Genomic DNA, 19625 nt, shown 5'->3' with positions numbered 1-19625 from the left:
GCATACAGGTGAAACCTATTACACTTATTTTGTAACCTTTCAAACAAATAATTTTCTCCAAAAGTGATTTAGGGTTAATTAGGCAAAGGGTTTGAATACTTATGCAACTGAGAATCGTCTAATTTTCTCTGTTAGTCTGTGTTTTTTCACATTTTATCTGTGTTTTTAAGCTTTATCACGTTGAAGTAGTTTGTGAAGACTCTCTTTAAGGTATTAAATTTCATTTGACAGAATCACAAAATAAGTTCAGGTGGCATCAAAATGTGAAACCTTTGGAGCAGGGTGAAAACTTTTGCAGGCCACTGTATAGTGTATATACATGCATGCAAACACAATTACAAACATGTGCACAAACATGCAAAATCCAACAAATAAACACGCACATACACAAAGTAACCACAAAGTATAACTTTTGCACAGGAACATCATCGGCAGCACCTCTGTAAAGAGTACATTGATCATGATGATGAATGTGCAACAGTTATTGTCATTGAACCCCAAACCCAAGATGCACTTGCTAGTTTTCTTCAAAACCCTGCAGCTTATCAAAAAAAAAAAAATCTGGCTTTGCTTTGTAGCTGTGTATTGTATTCCACAATTCTTATAACCGCCTACGCCAATTCTCCTCTACAATTCCTTGGAAATGCTGATGGCTTAATGACTTTGCCTTTCAATGAGAAGGCCCAGTCTGCAACTTTATGAGACAGTAGTGATTACATATTCACAAGGACTAAATAAATAGTTTATTCCTTTATCTCCTAAAGTAAGAATAAGCAAGTGCAGTAAACACAAGTCCAACTTGACCAAAGTAAAGTGGATCAACACTTCTGCATTCCAGGTATGCACTGCCATCTATTCCACATCAACGGAATAGCAACTATGTTACCCAAAGTTAACTTCTGCTAATGACATCTGCCTTGAGTTCTTGTTCTTTTTTTGAATATAAGTGAAAAAAAAGAGGATTTTGACAAGTCTAATCCAAGCCAAGAGGTTGAGTCCAACAATGAAGACGAGTATTCATAACACTTGTAGCCCACTGACTTGTATCGTTTATGAGTGTGGAGCATTAGATATGCTGCAATGATTGTGAGTGCTGGTAGACGAAGTGTGTGTAGAAATTGAGAGGCATGAAGATGTTTTCATCTTTGACTTTAATGGAGGACAACTGAGTTTTTTTTCCCCCACCGTTCATCAATTATGTGTGACCGAATGATCATTACGAGTCGTCATTAGTTTTGTCTCAAACGTCTTTATTCATCCAGTGGGCATTAAATGTATTCACCCCCTACCAATAATGTCACATTTAGAAGAATTATGAATTATGTAGAAACAATTTTTCCAAATGAACTTTTTTATTCATAACTGAAGTGATCAAACTAAACACTGTTATTGTTGAAGGAGGTTACATGTCAGAAATACCTGCAACAAACATGTACAAATCAAAATTCACTGGTTGAAAAAGTATTCAGCCCCTGAGGTCAGAACGTGGTGGAAGCACCTTTTACAGCAATGACTGCTATGAGTCTATTTGAGTTGGTCTCTACCAGCTGTGCACAGTGAGATGGTGAAACCTTTGCCCATTCTGCATGTGAAAATTGCTCGAGTTCTGCCAAGTTTGATAGGGATCATCAATGGCTGCAAACTTCAAGTCTCGCCAAAAATGTTCAATTGGATCCAAGTCAACATTTTGACTGGGCCACTCAAGAACATTTATTTTCGTCTTATTCAGCCACTCCAGTGTGGCTTTTTGGCTTCGTGCTTCAGATCATTGCCCTGCTGAAATGTGAATCTTCTACCCAGTTTCAGATTCAAATTCAGATTCATGGCTGACTCAACCAAGTTTTCATCAAGGATTCCCTTGCACTTTGCACCAGCCATTGCCCCTTTTATCGTGACAAGCTTGCCAGTCCCTACTGATGAAAAGCAGCCCTGCAACACCATGCTTGACAGTAGGGATGGTGTACAGTATTAGGCTTACGTCAGATATAACGCTTTGAATTTGAAAGTTTGTATACTTTGAAAACAGCGATTGAGCAGTGTCCGTAGGTGAGTCAGTCAGTCAGTACATAAACACTTTAGTCAGTTTGAGGTTGCATCAAAATGTGAAAACTTTGGAGGGGACAGAGTACTTTTGCAGGCCAGTGTAACTGTGAAATGGAGCAAAGTGTTATACTTGTGGTACACTTTACCCCAGTCAATTAATTTGGCACAATCAATGTTTTAGTTCATTTCAGCTTCCACATTTGTACAAAAGGACTACAAAACAGGGATCATGTGATGAAAAGTATGGCTGAGGCAGTCAAGACGAAGGATGAACGAAAATGGATATGCCAACACCACCAAGCAGTTCAACATGCACAAGACGACATTAAAGCATCATGCAAAAGGCCTCAACAATTCACCAATGGAATCCCAAAAGATGAGCCTGGGTTTTCTCAGTCATTGTATTCATATTTGATCCATACTCCAAAATGATTTTTTTTCTTTTTACCACGCAAAACGAAAGGCGAGGTTAAGCAATTGGTTCATTTTGTCTGTCTTTTCTGTCTGCAGATGTCAGTTGATGATTGAGGAACTACTTAATTTTGAATGAATTTTATATTTTGAACACTACAACATGAATTGGAACACGAATTGCAACACATGCCAGTAGTTTATCAGTACTTTGGCTCTGAATTTGGCATATTGCACAGAATCTCATCACAATCGCACATGCGCAGAGGAGTGGGATAATTAATTTTAGTCTGACCGCCTGTCTGGTAGTCAAACAAAATTGAAAATATTTACAAACAGGAAACCCACTGTTTTTAGGGACATCATAAGAGACAACCAACAGGCAGGAAGAACTAATTTAACGTGTTAAATGAGGTGGTGTAAACGAGAGTGCATAAATGGCAGTATACTTCGGAAAAAAGTTTTTACAGCGCATGCGCTGTATACAATTGCACCGAGTTTGAAATGTCCCCGGTGTCTACCACGTCTCCGGTGTCCCCTGTCCCCCCCCCCCCCGCCACCCCCCACGTGCCTCAAGACAGCCAACGACGGCCGTCCGGTAGATGGCAGTGCATAACCGAGACGGAAATAGCGAGAATTGACGGAAATACCCGAGTATTTCAATGGAAATTTGTGAAACTAATGTGTTATATATGTGAAAACCATTTAATTTATTGCTTGATGGGAAAAAACCAAGAAACGCGCCCCTCTCATGTACGAAAGACCGAAAGACGTCATTTCCGCCCACCATGGCATTTCACGCCGAAAGACGTCATTTCCGCTGACCATGGCATTTCGCGCCGAAAGACGTCATTTCCGCCCACCATGGCATTTCGCGCCGAAAGACGTCATTTCCGCCGACCATCGCATTTAACGCCGAAAGACGTCATTTCCGTCCCCCATCGCATTTTGCGCCAATCGCCGAATGCTGAAAGCTAAGTTCTTCTTATTTTACATCATTCTTTTGCGGCCTCCTGCAACGCTGTATCGAACGATTTCATTCCTTCTGTTATATATAAAGGTGCTTATCACAATAATAACAAGATTTTTACATTTCAAATATTAAGTACGCTTTTTAATTGTTTTTCAACTGAAAAAGCATAAATTGCATACTTTAACATTAGTGTACTCATTTGCTTCACCACACGCGCTGTATTGAAGGATTTCACTTGTTATTATTTTTTCCACAGCTTTTAAAACATTTATTTTTAAAGCATACATATACTATGCTTTTAAAACATATTATATACTTGAACACTGGAGAATAAGCCTGTGACTGTGTACATGTAGATAAATGTGTTTAAATTATAAACGTTCACAAAATCTATAAATGTGTACATGTTCAGTTGATAAATAATATATACTAAAAAAAGGAGCCAGCATCTAAATCCAGTCTCCATCCATCATTCCTTTCAAGGTGGAGTTCATGCCACCAGCCGATCAGAGCAGTTGCCTCAGATGCTGGGCGGGTTGAAGAGAGACGGGATCTGGAATTTTTTTATTATTATTATTTTATTTCATTTAAATCGCCGCCATGTTTGTTATTGACAAATTGGCCTCCAAAACCAGACGCAGACTCGGCATTCTCTGTCATGCAAAGTCCTTCCTTGGCACAGCTGAGCTCCTATCCACTTACAAGTCTTTCATCCACAGCTCGATGGAGTATTGGTCTCCCCTCTGGGCTGGCTCCCCAGCCTCACATCTTGCTCAGCTCGACACTGTGGAAACAAAGGCCTTCACTGTCATTGGAATCTCTCTCGACAAAGCTGTCTATGGATCATTCACTGTGGTCTCTCTGTCTTCTTCCACCTCATTTTTGGACTTGCACCCTCTGCCCTCTCCATTCTTTGTCATCCCCTCCCCCCACCCCACCCCAGATATTTGCAGAACGCACACAATCTACCAGCAACCACCTCTGAGTGAAACTACCTAAAGTCAGAATCACTGCTCACCTCCACTCATTTATCCGACCTGTGGAACCACCTTCTATACCCTCTTCAATCTCCTGCCCTCCAGGCCTTCAAAACAGCTGTGCACCACCATCTCAAGTCATCCCCCATTCAAAATCGTGATCTTTTCTACACCCGTGAGACCACCCCGAACCCCTCCCAAAATTTTGCTTATGTATCCATATTGTCCACCCTTTACGTTCTCCTTTACCCCTCGTCATTACCTGCATCCCTTGTTTGTCCATCTCCAGCTACTGTCTTCCCCTGTCCTACTGTTGGTTTTCCCCCTTTTTCCTGCTTTTCCCTTTTTACAGCGCGTGCACTGTATACAATTGCACCGAGTTTGAAATGTCCCCGGCGTCTACCACGTCTCCGGTGTCCCCCCGTCCCCCCCCCACGTGCCTCAAGACAGCCAATGACGGCCGTCCGGTAGATGCAGTGCGTAACCTAGACGGAAATCGCGACAACTGACGGAAATACCCGAGTATTGAAATGGAAATTTGTGAAACTAATGTGTTATATATGTGAAAAACATTTACTTTATTTCTTGAGGGGAAAAAACGAAGAAACGCGCCCCTCTCATGTATGAATGAACGAAAGACGTCATTTCCGCCCACCATCGCATTTTGCGCTGATCGCCGAATGCTGAAAGCTAACTTCTTCTTATGCTATCATTCTTTTGTGGCCTCCTGCCACGCTGTATCGAACGATTTCATTCCTTCTCTTTTATATATAAAGGTGCTTATCACAATAATAACAAGATTTTTACATTTCAAATATTAAGTACGCTTTTTAATTGTTTTTCAACTGAAAAAGCATAAATTGCATATTTTAACATTAGTGGACTCATTTGCTTCACCACACGCGCTGTATTGAAGGATTTCACTTGTTTGTGTTGTGTTGTGTTCTGATTTTGTTCTATGTCAACTCTTCCATGAGCATAGAGCATGTGCATTAAACACCCAGACTCGCAGCATTCGCCTGGTAAACATGTACTTCTTATACATTTCTGCATTTTTGCAGCACCATGCCAATGTTTTTGTACACCAGTATAAAGTGGACTTTGTCCCAATGAATGGTCAGTAATCCACGTTCTCATTTAAAAGTACATGTTTGGAGCATTTGTGGCACAGCTGCAGAAATAACAGATTTACTGAATCTGTAAAACCAAGGCAATTTTAACAGTTATGAAATGTGTGACAAATCACTTCTGTTACGTGTGTGTGTGTGTGTGTGTGTGTGTGTGTGTGTGTGTGTGTGTGTGTGTGTGTGTGTGTGTGTGTGTGTGTGTGTGTGTGTCCACCTCTCCCCTCATGTCGGTCTTTTGGTTACGGCGTAATGGTGGCTGTGTTGCACGTCTTGGCTGCACTCAGTCTCTGGTCTTGTGTTTCTTTCCAAACCCCTCTCAAACTTTCTCACTGACTACTTTATTATTATTATTATCTTTTGTATAACTAGTCGAGGCTCGTATGAGAGCTAACACACAACGCACAGCAAGGGGGAGCATGAGAAAAGAGGAGCAGGAGAGGGAAGGACATTCTGCGACTCATTGGGACTGACTCAATCGGTCAACTTCCCGACCCGGATCTCAACCAATGGTACTCCATCTCTTCTGGATCTGATTTTGACAAATTTCCCTGACAATATCTGCTGCTCTTCCTTCGCTCCAATTGGTTCTTCTGACCACGTCCTTGTCAAAGTGGACATCTCTCTGGCTGTTATCAGAGAACCACCTCACCGCCGTCGAGTCTGGCATTTCACTCAAGCCGACTGGCAGGGTCTCCGAGCAGCCATCAAACTTAGAGACTGGTGTCCTATCACTACTTTCTCAAACATCAACTCATCCCAGGAATTCTTTCAAAGAAACTTGCTCTCCCTCATGTACATATTTATCCCCTCTCGTGTTCAGTTGTCCTACCCTTCCTCCCGCCCTTGGTTTACTGAAGCTTGTGGTGAGGAAGATGTCCTGAAACAACTTGCCTTTACCTCATGGAAAGCAAACCCAACTGAGGGCAATCTCAGTTCTTTCCACAAAGCTCGGAACAAGTGTGTATCTACCCTTAGGAGAGCCAGAAAACAACATCTTTCTCATCTCAAGTCTGAACTCTCAAACCTCTCTCCCTCCTCAAAATCCTGGTGGTGTTTAATCAAATCTGTTTCTGGTGTATGTTCCCCCTCCATCCCCTCCCTTACCTCAAATGGCCGCACTGCTGATTCCACACGTGATAAAGCTGAATGTCTAAACTCGGTGTTTGCAGCTAAATCTTGTGTCCTAAACCCATCACTATCTCTACCCACTTTACCCAGTCGCACCCAACTGTCCCTGGACTCTGTATCCTTTCTCCTGACAAGGTGGAGAGCTTGCTTTCAAACCTCGAGTCAGATTCTGCAACCGGTCCAGACGGCATCAGCCCACGTGTCCTCAAAGCCTGCTCTTCTGCTCTTGCTCACCCTCTCTCTGTTCTATTCACCCTCTCATTTGCCCAAGGTCATCTGCCATCTGCTTGGAAATCTGCTAACATCACTGCCCTGCATAAAAAGGTGCAAAAACAGATCCCTATAACTACAGACCAATCAGCCTTCTCCCAATCATCAGCAAGGTGATGGAATCCATCATCGCTTCAGATATGAAATCCTTCCTCTTCTCCAATGGCTTGATTTCCAATCATCAATTTGGTTTCAGACCAGGTCACTCTACCCTGGATATGCTGCTTCTGCTCTCCCATCAATGGATGGAGGTCCTCAATGCCAGACAGGAAATCCGAGCCGTATCCCTGGACATATCACGTGCTTTTGACACAGTCTGGCACCCTGCCCTACTCACCAAACTCTCTTCCCATGGTATTCAAGGCCATCTCCACTCATGGCTCGCAGACTTCCTCTCCTGTCGCAGTCAATGTGTGGCCCTAAATGGAGTTCTTTCATCCCCTCTTCCTGTCCAGGCTGGAGTTCCTCAAGGTAGCGTTCTGGGCCCTGTTCTTTTTCTGGTTTTCATCAATGATCTCTCGGACTCTCTGGAAAATCCTCTATTTCTCTTTGCCGACGACTCCACCCTCTGCTGTACCATCTGTCATCCCTCAGACCGGCAAGCAGCAGCTTTTTCGCTCACTGCAGATCTGGATAAAATCACAAACTGGTCCAACACGTGGAACATGTCTTTCAATCCAGACAAATCTCACACTCTCACTATGTCTCTTCGAAAGGACCGTTTACAAACCCCCCCCATCCACTTTCTCAACAATCCTCTGGAAGAAGTCTTTTCTTTCAAGCTTCTGGGTCTCACTATCTGCCATGACCTTTCCTGGCAAAGTCATATTTCCAACCTCGCCTCAAAAGCCAGTCGCCGACTGGGAATCCTCCGTCGTGCTAAGTCCTTCCTCGGCCCTCTTGAGCTCCTGACCACTTACAAAGCTTTTGTCCGTAGCCTGATGGAGTACTGCTCTCCCCTCTGGGCTGGTGCTCCTGCCTCCCACCTTTCTCGGCTTCACGCTGTCGAAACCAGGGCATTTAAGATCATCGGCATCTCCCGCAATGAAGCTGAGTCTTTGGGCCTCTCACGCAATCACCGCAGGTTGGTCGGTGGTCTTTCTGTCTTCTACCGACTCCTCTCCAGCCTTGCCCCCCCTGCTCTCTCTGCGATTTGTCCCCACCACATTTCCACAGGGCGCTCAAGGTCCGCCAACAACCCCCTTCTGGTAAAACTACCAAAATCACGAATCACTGCTCATCTTCACTCTTTCATTCCTCTTTTTTCCCGCCTTTGGAATAAACTTCCTCACTCTATTCTTTCCCATTCTTCCCTCCAGGCTTTCAAAACAGCTGTTCACCAGCACCTCTTATCTTCCCCCATCCAAATCCTCGATCTTTTCTACCCCCGATAATCCACCCAAGCCCACTTCCTTCATTTCTCCTGCTTTCCTTCATGAAAGTCCCTGAAATGTCCATCTTCTCTTCGCCATGTTCCCCGTCCCATCCCCATCCCTCTCCCTTCCACAGTTCACCTAATGTGTCTGTTCCCCACTGTTTTGTCCCTTCCACTCCCGCCCCTCTTGTCTCATGCCTCCTTGCTGTGAGTTGTGTGTTAGCTCTCATACGAGCCTCGACCAAGGTATACAAAAAAAAACAAAAAAAAACAAAAAACAGTGGGGTACAGAGACATTCGGAGATCTGTGGAAGGGAGAGGGATGGGGCGGGGAACACGGGGTATACAAGATGGACATTACAGGGACTTTCAGGAAGGAAAGCAGGGAATTTGAAGGAGGTCGGTTTGGGGTGGATTAACAGGGGTAGAAAAGATCGAGGTTTTGGATGGGGGAAGATAAGCAGTGGTGGTGAAGAGCTGTTGTGAAGGCCTGCAGGAAAGAATGGAATTGAAGAGAGTGTGGGAGTTTATTCCAAAGGCAGGAACAAAGAGGAATGAAAGAGTGAAAGTGAGCAGTGATTCGTGATTTTGGTTGTTTTACCAGAAGGGGGTTGCTGGTGGACCTTGAGCGCCCTGCGGAAATATGGGGGGGGGGCAATATCGCAACAAAGCGGGGGGGTGAGACCGGAGAGGAGACGGTACAAGAGAGAAAGACCACCGACCTGCCTGCGTGAGAGAGTGAGAGGCCCAAAGACTCACCCTCACTGCGGGAGATACCAATGACCCTAAATGCCTTGGTTTCCACAGCGTGAAGCTGAGAAAGGTGAGAGGCAGGAGCACCAGCTCAGAGGAGATAGCAGTATTCCATCAGGCTGTGGATGAAAGCTTTGTGTGTGGTCAGGAGCTCAGGTGGGCCGAGGAAGGACTTTGCACGATGGAGAATTCTCAGTCGGCGACTGGCTTTGGAGGCCAGGTTGGAAGTGTGGGTTTCAGACACAAGATTTAGATGCAAACACCGAGTTTAGACATTCAGCCTTTTCACGTGTGGTATCAGCAGTGCGGCCATTTGAGGTAAGGGAGGGGATGGAGGGGGAGTATTTGATTAGAAACCAGAAACAGATTTGATTAGACGCCACCAGCATTTGGAAGAGGGAGAGAGGTTTGAGAGTTCAGACTTGAGATCATAAAGATGTTGTTTTCTGGCTCTCCTGAGGGTACACACACACACACACACACACACACACACACACACACACACACACACACACACACACACACACACACACACACACACACACACACACACACACACACACACACACACACACACACACTTGTTCCGAGGTTTATCGAAGGAACTGAGAATACCCTCAGTTGGGTTTGCTTTCCATGAGGCAAAGGCAAGTTGTTTCAGGACAACTGCCTCGCCACAAGCTTCAGTGAACAAAGGGTGGGAGGAAGGGTAGGACAACTGAAGATGAGAGGGGATAAATCTGTGCATGAGGGAGAGCAAGTTTCTTTGAAAGATTCCCAGGATGAGTTGATGTTGGAGAAAGTAGCGATGGGAGACCAGTCTTGAAGTTTGATGGCTGCTTGGAGACCCTGCCAGTCAGCTTGAGTGAAATGCCAGACTCGACGGCACTGAGGTGGTTCTCTGATAACAGCCAGAGATGTCCACTTTGACAAGCACGTGGTCAGAAGAACCAATTGGAGTGGAGGAAGAACAGCAGATATTTTCAGGGAAATTTGTCAAAATCAGATCCAGAAGAGATAGAGTACCCTTGGTTGAGATCCAGGTCAGGAAGTTAACTGATTGCGTCCGTCCCAATTAGTTGCAGAAGTCTTTTGCTGAAGTCTCATGGCAAGTGAGAGAGGTACCCACACCTAGCCAACTGGCATGATGACAATTGTGACCCTACAGTACAAAACCAGTCGGAAGTCACAAAAATTCAATATTGAGTTATTGGGTTAATTTGAAAGCCCAAAAATAAGCTTCACAACGGTGTATCATACATGATGGTCCGTCACAAACTGACCGAGATATCTTACGATGAAGTTTTACAACACACGTTATGAGGAAAATCTAAATAACCGGATATTAGCTTCTGGAGTTTGAGAAACAAAGTCCTTAGTAACGTATACCAGCAATAGTTTCTCAAACATCAGAAGCGAATATCCGGTTATTTCGATTTTCCCAAAAACGTGTGTTGTAAAACTTCATCGTAAGATATCTCGGTCAGTTTGTGACGGACCATCATGTATGATACACCGTTGTGAAGCTTATTTTGGGGTATCAAATAAACCCAATAACTCAATATTGAATTTTTGCGACTTCTGACTGGTTTTGTACTGGAGGGTCACAATTGAAGTCACCACATATGAGGAAGAGAGAGTTTGGATGAGAAGATAGAAGTTGGTCCATGTTTTCGGATAGTGAGATGTAGATGGAGTCATCACTGTTTGGTGGATGGTAAAGCACACATATAAACACGAGGTGGGAGTGGAGGGGAAGCCGAAGCCAGAGGTATTCCTGGGGGTGTGGGGGAGTGAGGGTAGCGCATGGAGAGTGAGGAATGGAGTCTTTGATGAAGAGAGCAACTCCTCCACCAGGACGAGGCTCAGGTCTGTCATACCGGAGGAGGGAGAAACCAGGGAGAGATACTAGGGAGTCAGAGATGTGTTGAGGAAGGAAAGTTTCTGTTAGACAGATTATGTCCGTTTTGTCAGTGGCAACCTGTATCGAAAGAACTGTAAGGTTTGTGCGAAGGCCCCGGATATTTGAGGTTCACACTGTTAATGAAGAGGGTGGGGAGGAGGCTTTGGGTGCAGGGGATGAGAGGGGAGGGGGAAGGTAGGACAAGGGAGGAGGAGGGGGAGGTAAGGAGAGTTGTTGAAAGAGTGTGGGGGATTGCAGAAGAACTCAGGGAGGGGGCCGGATGAGGAGGAGAAAAGGCTCTGTGATGCTGGATTGAGGTACAGTGGGGAGTGATAAGAGAGGGGGCAGAAGGCAGTTGAGGATTTGAGGAGGTGGAGTGAAAAGATGGAAGAGAGAGGACAGGGGAAGGAGGCAGCTTTGTGGATGTGTGGGGGGGGGGCAACTTTGAGAAGGGTGAGTGAGGGGGGTGAATGGTGGGAGAAGGGTGAGTGGGGAGTTTTTGAGAAAGGTGAGAGGGAAGGTTGGAGGGAGAAGAGTGTGATGGTTGCTTTGAGAGGGAGGGTGAGAGGGGTGAGTTGGCACTGAAGTTGGAAAAAAGAGAATGGTTGATAGAAAGTGAACAAGCATAGCACACTGGGGTGTTTGAAATTTTTAGTTCGGAAATGCGATTAAAGACCTTTCTTGAGGGATGCAATGAAGGCGAATTAACAGAATGGAAAGAAGAAACGTTGTAACAATTGGACTTTTTAGACAAGGTATGAAGGAAAGGTCAAGTTGGACTGATACTACTTCTTTCCTTGCTTGAGAGAAGGAGAGAGAGAGAGACAACATAAATAGTTTCATAGAAAGGTGCATCAGGTCGGTCATACTAAACAACACCCGGTGACTTTTGTTCATTTTTGTTCGCAGTCGGAACTGCTGTTAAGCTCAATTCCACTGTGTGTATGAATGTATGTGTGTATATATATATATATATATATATATATATATATATATATATATATATATATATATATATATATATATATATATATATATATATGTATGTCATTCTGCTGTGTAAATTTTGAGGTTGAGTTTTTAGAGAGTATCACATTTTTGTTTTTAAACGTGAGTGCAAATTAAATTAATTAAATGAAGTTACAAACACTGCCCAGAGAAGCCATCTATTCCATTAAATAAATTACATGGCCGGAAATTAAATTAATTAAATAAAAATTAAATTAATCAAATAAAGTTACGAACACCACCCAGAGCAGTCTCCAGGCGTTTCCGCCTGGGAATACTTTCACAACAGTCTAATTTCTCGAATGCACTGGTTTATTCCATCCAATTTGTGGCTTTCCTATCTATCCTCTGGAGTCTAGACTATAGAATCTGGAGTCTAGATGTACGAGACCCTGGCACACTTAATTATGTGGGGAGGCGGGTACAGTTAAGCAGCTTGCTTTCTCACCACAGGATGCCAACACGACTGAGGGTAAATGTCGTTCATTCTGTAAGGCTCACAAATGTGTGTCCATGTTGTGGCAAGGCAGAAAACATCATAACACAAAGATCAAGGTTGGCCAAAGCCTCCTCCAACCAACTTCCTTCCTCCAAATAATGGTAGCACTTTGTCAAGTGTATGAACCCTCTGGTGTATGAACCCCTTCTACCCCCCCCCCCCCACTTTAAACTGCAGGACTGCAGACGCTGCCTGACATGTCTAAACTCTGTCTTTGCCTCCAAACCTCATGCACCCAACCCATCCTGTACTGACCCCATCCTACCCCCAATATACCTACTGTCTATTGGACTCTGTGTCATTCTCACCTAAGAAGGTAAAGAAAGTTCTGTTGGACCTTGATCCTGATTCAGCCACAGGCACAGATGGGATCAATGCCCATGTTCTCAAATCCTGCTCTGCTGTTTTTGCTTCCCCTTTATCTGCCTTATTCAGTCTGTCCTCTTTTAGCTGCTAGAACCTCCCCTCTGCTAGAAAGTCAGCAAACATCACTCCCATCCACAAAGAAGGATGCCAAAACAGACCCTTACAACTCGAGGCCAGTGAGCTTGTTTCCAATTCCATGTAAGTCATGGAATCTTTCATTATAGTTTTGATGTCGTCTTTCCTGATTTCAAACAGCCTGATCTCTGAGTATCAGTTTGGATTCTGTCAAGGTCAATCAACTGGGCATGCTTCTGCTGCTCCACAAGCTATGGTTGGAGGTCCTTGATCTCAAACAAGAGTTTACGACCATCACCTTGGACATATCTCCAGCATTCGACACAGCCTGACATCCTGCTTTGCTTGAGCTGAGATCTCTGCCTGTACGATCAAAGGCTGTGCTCAGTCCTGGATTTCTGACTTCCTTCACTCATGCAGTCCTGTTGCTATTAATGGAACACTGGCCTCCAAAACCAGCTGCAAACTGGGTATACTCTGTGAATGCAAATCATTCCAAGGAAAATCAGAGCTACTCACAATCTGCAAGACCTTTGTCCGTACCTTAATGGAGTGCTGCTCTAAGATTTGGGCTGACAACCGAGCATCACTTGGGCCTCTACTGTATTCTGTGGAATCTAAAGCTCCCATAATTTTTGTAATCTCCCGTGATGAGGTCGAAGCACAGGGTCTGTTGCTCTCATATCATAGAGAGGTCAGTAGTCCTATTTTCTACCGTCTATTCTCAAACATTGCTCCCACTCCTGTGTCAGTCCTCTCACCCTCCCCAGTAACTGCACAATACATAAATTCTTGCAATAATGCCCTCCTGGTAACACTTCCAAAATCTAGGCCGAATGCACACCTTAACTCTTTTATTCCTCACTTCTCTCATCTATGGAACCACAATCCAGCAGCTGTTCTGCCTCACTCTTCCCTCCAGGGCTTCAAGCAAGCATATCATCGCCATCTCTTATCATCCCCAATTCTGAAGCATGATCTTTATTATCCCCATTAACTTGGCCCAACCCAAAGATATAACTTGCTGGTTTCAGTGTTACCTCTTCTCCCACTCCTCTATTCCTGTTGGTTCGCTCCCTTGACGCTGTCCTGCTGCCAATTATACCTTGCTCTTCCATGAGCCTCACCCCTGTAAGAAATAGAATAGAAAAAACAATACACATAAATCAATCATTCCACAAACATAATGTTTGGCTCAGTCAAGGGGACTACAACAAAGGAAATGAAATAAATAAAGATTGTGGTCTAATGGAAAAATGTCTATCTTGCTTATCAAAAGATAGTAGTAAAACACAAAAGAACTAGAATGGCAGTCGGTTAGTGGAGTGCACACCTTCGCAAGGCTTAACAGTTTACGACTTGTCACCACTGATAGGCCAGATCTGTAACCAGACCTTAACCAAAATCTAATCACCTTGTTCTTTTCACCTACCCAACTGAGCCTGGTGTTGGCTTAGTGATTAGGGTGGTGTAGTGTATGCTGTTGTGTAATATCATGAAAATTTTGGGTTAATTTTTGCCAACCTAATTTTTTAGTGACTATGGACCATAACTTTATCAAAAATTCTGGTTGGCGTTTTTTTGGCCGCCATCTTGGATTATTGGCCGCCATCTTAAAATTCGTTTGGGTAAAAACATATTTCCGACCATATCTTTACCTCTGATAGAAATATTTACATGATATTAGTGTCTAAATGTATGTTTTTGAGGGCTAGTAATCATTTGTGATACTTTATAAAGGTCTAAATATAAAACTTTACAAGGAAATTGTCAATAATGCCATTTTTTAGCTTATAGCAGCAGCCAAAATAATGAAATTTTTATTATGTTCTTTTTTGATATTTCATAGCTGTTATTATGACCTAATTTGACTATTTTCCCATAAATACCTATTATCACATGTTTAATATTTATTAAATATTTGTTTCTGCTTTTTTCAGAATATAGCTACAACAGCCTGAATAAAGATGGGAGAGCCACCTACAAAAAGACCACGCACCAATACAAACTATAAACTGTGTATTAAATGTCAAAAACATTGCAGTGATTTGTTGAGACAACACCCAAAATATTCATCATATGAAAAATTTCTGCATTCTGTCCGTCGTAGGGCTGATTTAGGTGAACTGGAATTCCTCGGAATTCATAACCGTCTGGGTGATATAACTGCAGAACAGCTAAAGGACCAACATGCGAAGTGGCATGCTCCATGCTATGCAGAAACTACTAACATCACAGATATTGGAAGATCTAGCAGGCGGTATGAAACAGCCCTCGCTACACAGGACTCTACCCAGCTAAAGCGAAAGAGAGGTCGCCCTAGATCTTGTAGCTCTGCACAATCTTCTTCTGCTCCAGTACGATGCACACGTTCCCAAATAAGGAAGTTCAATAAAGCTGAGTGCTTCTTTTGTCAGGGTAAAAACACAGATATTCTTCACAGATGTCAAAGTCAAAATGTTGGTGAAAAAATGGCAGTGATTGTGCAAAAATGCAACAATGATGAGTGGAAGGTGAACTACAGTGAACTGATAAATTCAAAGGACCCACTTTCTAGAGATTTGATGCATCATACATAATACCTGCCTGGCAAATCAGTGGAAAAAATACAACCCGGTCAAGCAACCAGTTGCAGAAAAAGACCAAAAGGATTCAGATGATTCTGTAAATTTCTTGGCTGCAGAAATTGAGTTTTACAGTTGCCTTGCAGATAAACTCAGCTCTGGTGAATATATCGGCATTGACAAATTACAACAAGATTATGACAATATGATGATGATGTATGGTTTACACAGAACTACCACTCATGCTGCACTGAAGGAAATTATTGAAAAGAATATCGATGATGTGGAATTCACACACCCATGTGACCGCACTAAACCATCACTAATTCACTCAAGTCAGGCCAGTGAGGCTGCTGTAGATAATGCTGCAAACAAAACTGATAGACAAGATGACAAGCAATGTTTACCACTGCAAAAATCATACGGAGAACAATAGAACAGAATAATAGCTTGAAATTTAAAGGTTCCTTGGTTGGTGAAACTATTGTTCCTGAAGAGTTAAGTATATTGTTGGGTTGGATAATTCAAGGACAGAGCACGGCCCAGTCAAATGTACGGTCTGAAAGTATCAGACATTCATGCAGTAACATATCACAGCAGATGATGCAAGCTTACAGATCAAACAGACAGGTTACATACAAACCCAAATCAGATTCCTCTGTGTTTCGCAGTGGCACTGAAACTCCTCTGACATTGGGCATGTCCCTGTATTGCTATCATGCCACACAGAGTAAGAAGATTATTGATGCTGTATCCCATGCTGGTGCAGGAGTGTCATACCAGCACACACTTCAGCGTGTTTCACAGATAGCTTGCGCAGTGAAAAATAACATGGAAGAACATGGTGGTACACATTCGCCGAGCTCATCCACAGTGCCATATGTGGCAGGAAGTACTTGTTCCAAAGCCCTGTCGTCTTGACCCAACAAAGCTTGGATGGTATCGAGAATCTACCAGTGAACTGATACCAATTCTGTCCAAAATGCCTCAAGCCCCTGAATAAGTTACAGAATTGGTGAGGTGTGGTTGCAGCAAAAGTTTGTGTAATGCTCGTTGTTCTTGCAAGCAAAACAATTTAGAGTGCACAGAATTGTGCAAGTGTGAAGCCAATCCAGAGAGCTGTATGAATACCCAACAGGACTGCATGTCAGATCAAGAAACTGATTCAGATGAATAACTGTTTTCGCACTTTAAATTTCTTCATATAAGGAAAAATTGCTAATTCAACCCTTACAACAGACTAAAAGTGATATAATTTTTAAATTGGTGACTCAACATCATGGTTAAGGTAATGTAGTTGTAGTTCAATGTGGCCAGTGTGTAATTATACATATTTAGAAATCAACATCATCAAAATCCAACTATTATTGGTCGAGATATGGGCAATAATGTGTTTTTATATAACAAATTTCGAGATGGCAGCCAGTAATCCAAGATGGCGGCCAAAAAATGCCAACCTGAATTTTTGATAAATTTATGGTCCATAGTCACTAAAAAATTAGGTTGGCAAAAATTAACCCAAAATTTTGATGATTCCCCAAATGACAACACATCAGCATATACTAGTGGCTTGCGATTCCTAATGCAACAAGCAGCTAAAAAGGCTGCACACAAAGGGACCTACCCCCAACTCATCCACCAAGTTTTGTCATAATCCGTCCACAACTTTTTGAAAGATTGTGCGAAATATTGTTTTTGGCTTTGTCTCTCAATGGTGAAGTCACTTGAAAAATTATAGGATCAGGATCTTCACAAAAATCGAAGCAATTCGTCCTCGTCACACATCCAAACCTGTCCATCAAGTTTCTTCCGAATCAGTCCAGAACTTTTTGAAATATCCTGCTCAAAAACAGGCAGAAAAATAAACAGGGGTGAAAACACAACCTCCTTCCACTTTCGGGGGCAGAGGTAATAAGTGGACATCTTGGAGGATGCTAAAAAGACGGTCTTTATTATCAAAGCATTTCAACTACATGATTTTGATGGATAAAAATCATTCTAATCTTGTAAAAACTAAATCTGGCAATTGGTTACAAAAAGTGTCTCAACAAAGAAAGAGGTTTACAATTATGCAATCAGTGGCCAGCTCAGCCCCACTCCCCAACCTAAGAAAAGAGCAAAAAGGATGGATTCATCACAGCATTTTCTGAACATCAATCACGTTTTTAATTTGTTCAGTGTGCCAGCTTTCTTCCAAGAGCATTGACTTTGCACACAAAAAGAAAAAGAAAAAAAAAGAGAAAAAAAGAATTTTATATTCATTGCCGAGAGCTCTTGGCAGTTAAATGGTCACAACATCCTCTTACAAACCTCAGGTGAGACCAACCTCTCAAATGGAGCAAGAAGTTGTCAGAGGAAGTGGTCAGAAGCAGATACAGAAACAGTGTGAACCCATATCTGGCATCAATAAAATAAGTGCCACACACCATTATAAATTATCAGGGAAATTCTCCTCAAACAACTGAGGGATTTGTTAACAGCTATATTAGAATTCATCGTTACATAGGCGTGCTTTTACCTGCTTTGAGCATAGCCGTTTTATGAATTTCAGGAGAACAAATTCACAAATTTGCTTTGAGGGCAAAGCGGCTGATACGAAATGGTGTCAGTTTGTAGGATTGACGTCTGCCACTTGCAAGCTCTGCCAACAACTTCCCAACCACAGGTGCCAGCTTGAAACCATGCCCTGCAACAATGAGCCGAGAGCATCTATTAATTAAACATATCACAAATTTTGCTTGGATTAGCCACACTTTGAGATTTCTCATAATACGAGTAGACGAGTCATTATATAGTATTGTTACGTTCATGGGGGCAGGGTTGGAGATAAAATTAACCTTTTAGCATAGTAAAATTTGCGGTAATGAATTAAGAAGCATTCCCCATTTTAAGATTAATTATCCGTATTAAGATTAATGATTAGAGATAAGTCGTCTCGCCTGGGTTCGGATCTCTGTTTGAATAAACCGTAATCCCTGTATTTCATAGGCAGTATGATTCATTAATGCGTGTGGCATCCCTCAGATAGAAGTTAAACTGGGCACTCCTTCCAACATGAAAGATCCCACAGTGTCCTTCGTGAAGAATAGATGAGCTCTTGCCGGAACCATAGCCAAATTCCAAATTTCTGCCCTAACTTTAGTTGAATGTCAGGCCTGGTCAGCTGGTTCATGAAATACTTGGGCCAAGCCTTTCCAAGCCAGCCCCACAGGAACGTGGAAATAATCATGGTCATTAAACAAGATAAGTTGTCCTTGCCAACGCTATGAGGACGCTTCTGCTGTCTGAATTAATTGTTGGAGTGGAAAGGATCTCATCTGGTACACCCCACCTCATCTGAAACCAAGCAGGTCCGGATTAGGTGGCCTTGTCATGGCAGCAGCACGAAGCCTGTTTCCACCAGGTGTGGGGAACTGTTATTGGGTGGAACTCCAGAGGTGAGGCATAACCTCGGAGGGGGGGGGGCACGAAGGCTAATAAAAGGGATGGTCTCGTCGTCATCTGGGCATAGTGGCGTGCACCTGTAATCTAGCTACTCAAAGGTTGGGGTTGGGGGATCGCTTGAGGATGGGAGTCCTGCGTTGTGCCAGGCTAATAAGATGGTACAAAGCAGCCCGACCGATATGGTAGCACCCAACCCTGATTGCCAGGTCAGGTCAGATCAGATCTGTGACTTACTATGGGTATCATGAAAACCTGTACCAACCTGTTAATGGTCAGGTATCAGCAATTAAACTGGCTCCTCCCCCCCCCCCCCCACAACCAAGTCCCCCTGGTGTGAAGGGTGTATAGACAGACACCCAGCAGGATTAAATGCAAAACCTGCCAAAGGCAGAGGAGCTCTTTGCGTGAGCCATCCTCCTGCGGACGTCCTCCTGCAGTTGGTTACCTTCCTTTGGAGGTTGGTGGGAGAATTTAAAGTACCGCCACCACAAAACACTTCACTCTGCAAAATGACACAGTAGTGTATGTCGGGGTGGTGCTGATGTGTCGTCCACCAGGCTGCGGTCTCCTCGGGTTAACCTGAGGCAGTCCCTTAGGGTGGGTGCCTGGAATGTCCTACCCCGAAGAGATGGGGATGGGCCAGGCATTTGCGTGGTGGATGGCCAGACAGAGGCCCCTGGAGTACTGGCGGAAAGAGGATGCAGCGTAC

At 43.4% G+C, this 19625-nt stretch overlaps 1 protein-coding gene and 1 pseudogene across 3 annotated transcripts in view; one reads left to right on the top strand and one right to left on the bottom strand.

Annotated features, from left to right (window-relative positions):
• Nucleotides 1-17396: 17396 nt before the first annotated feature.
• The window catches only part of PIPOX (pipecolic acid and sarcosine oxidase), a 78215-nt gene continuing 75986 nt past the window's right edge, over nt 17397-19625 (bottom strand). For all 3 annotated transcript variants that reach the window (XR_015062229.1, XM_085897304.1, XM_085897303.1), the window contains one exon: nt 17397-18158. Coding sequence is in view for 2 of the 3 variants with exons in the window: in XM_085897304.1 (XP_085753430.1) it covers nt 18034-18158 (125 nt within the window). In the remaining variant the exon portion in view is untranslated. The remainder of the gene's footprint in view (nt 18159-19625) is intronic.
• Nucleotides 18973-19115, top strand: LOC147018032 (signal recognition particle RNA; annotated as a pseudogene).

Source organism: Eptatretus burgeri, chromosome 10 (genome assembly GCF_056783735.1).
Source record: "Eptatretus burgeri isolate ZD-2024b chromosome 10, Ebu_testis_v1, whole genome shotgun sequence".
Classification (NCBI taxonomy): Eukaryota; Metazoa; Chordata; class Myxini; order Myxiniformes; family Myxinidae; genus Eptatretus; species Eptatretus burgeri.
This window is presented reverse-complemented; position numbering and strand designations above follow the sequence as displayed.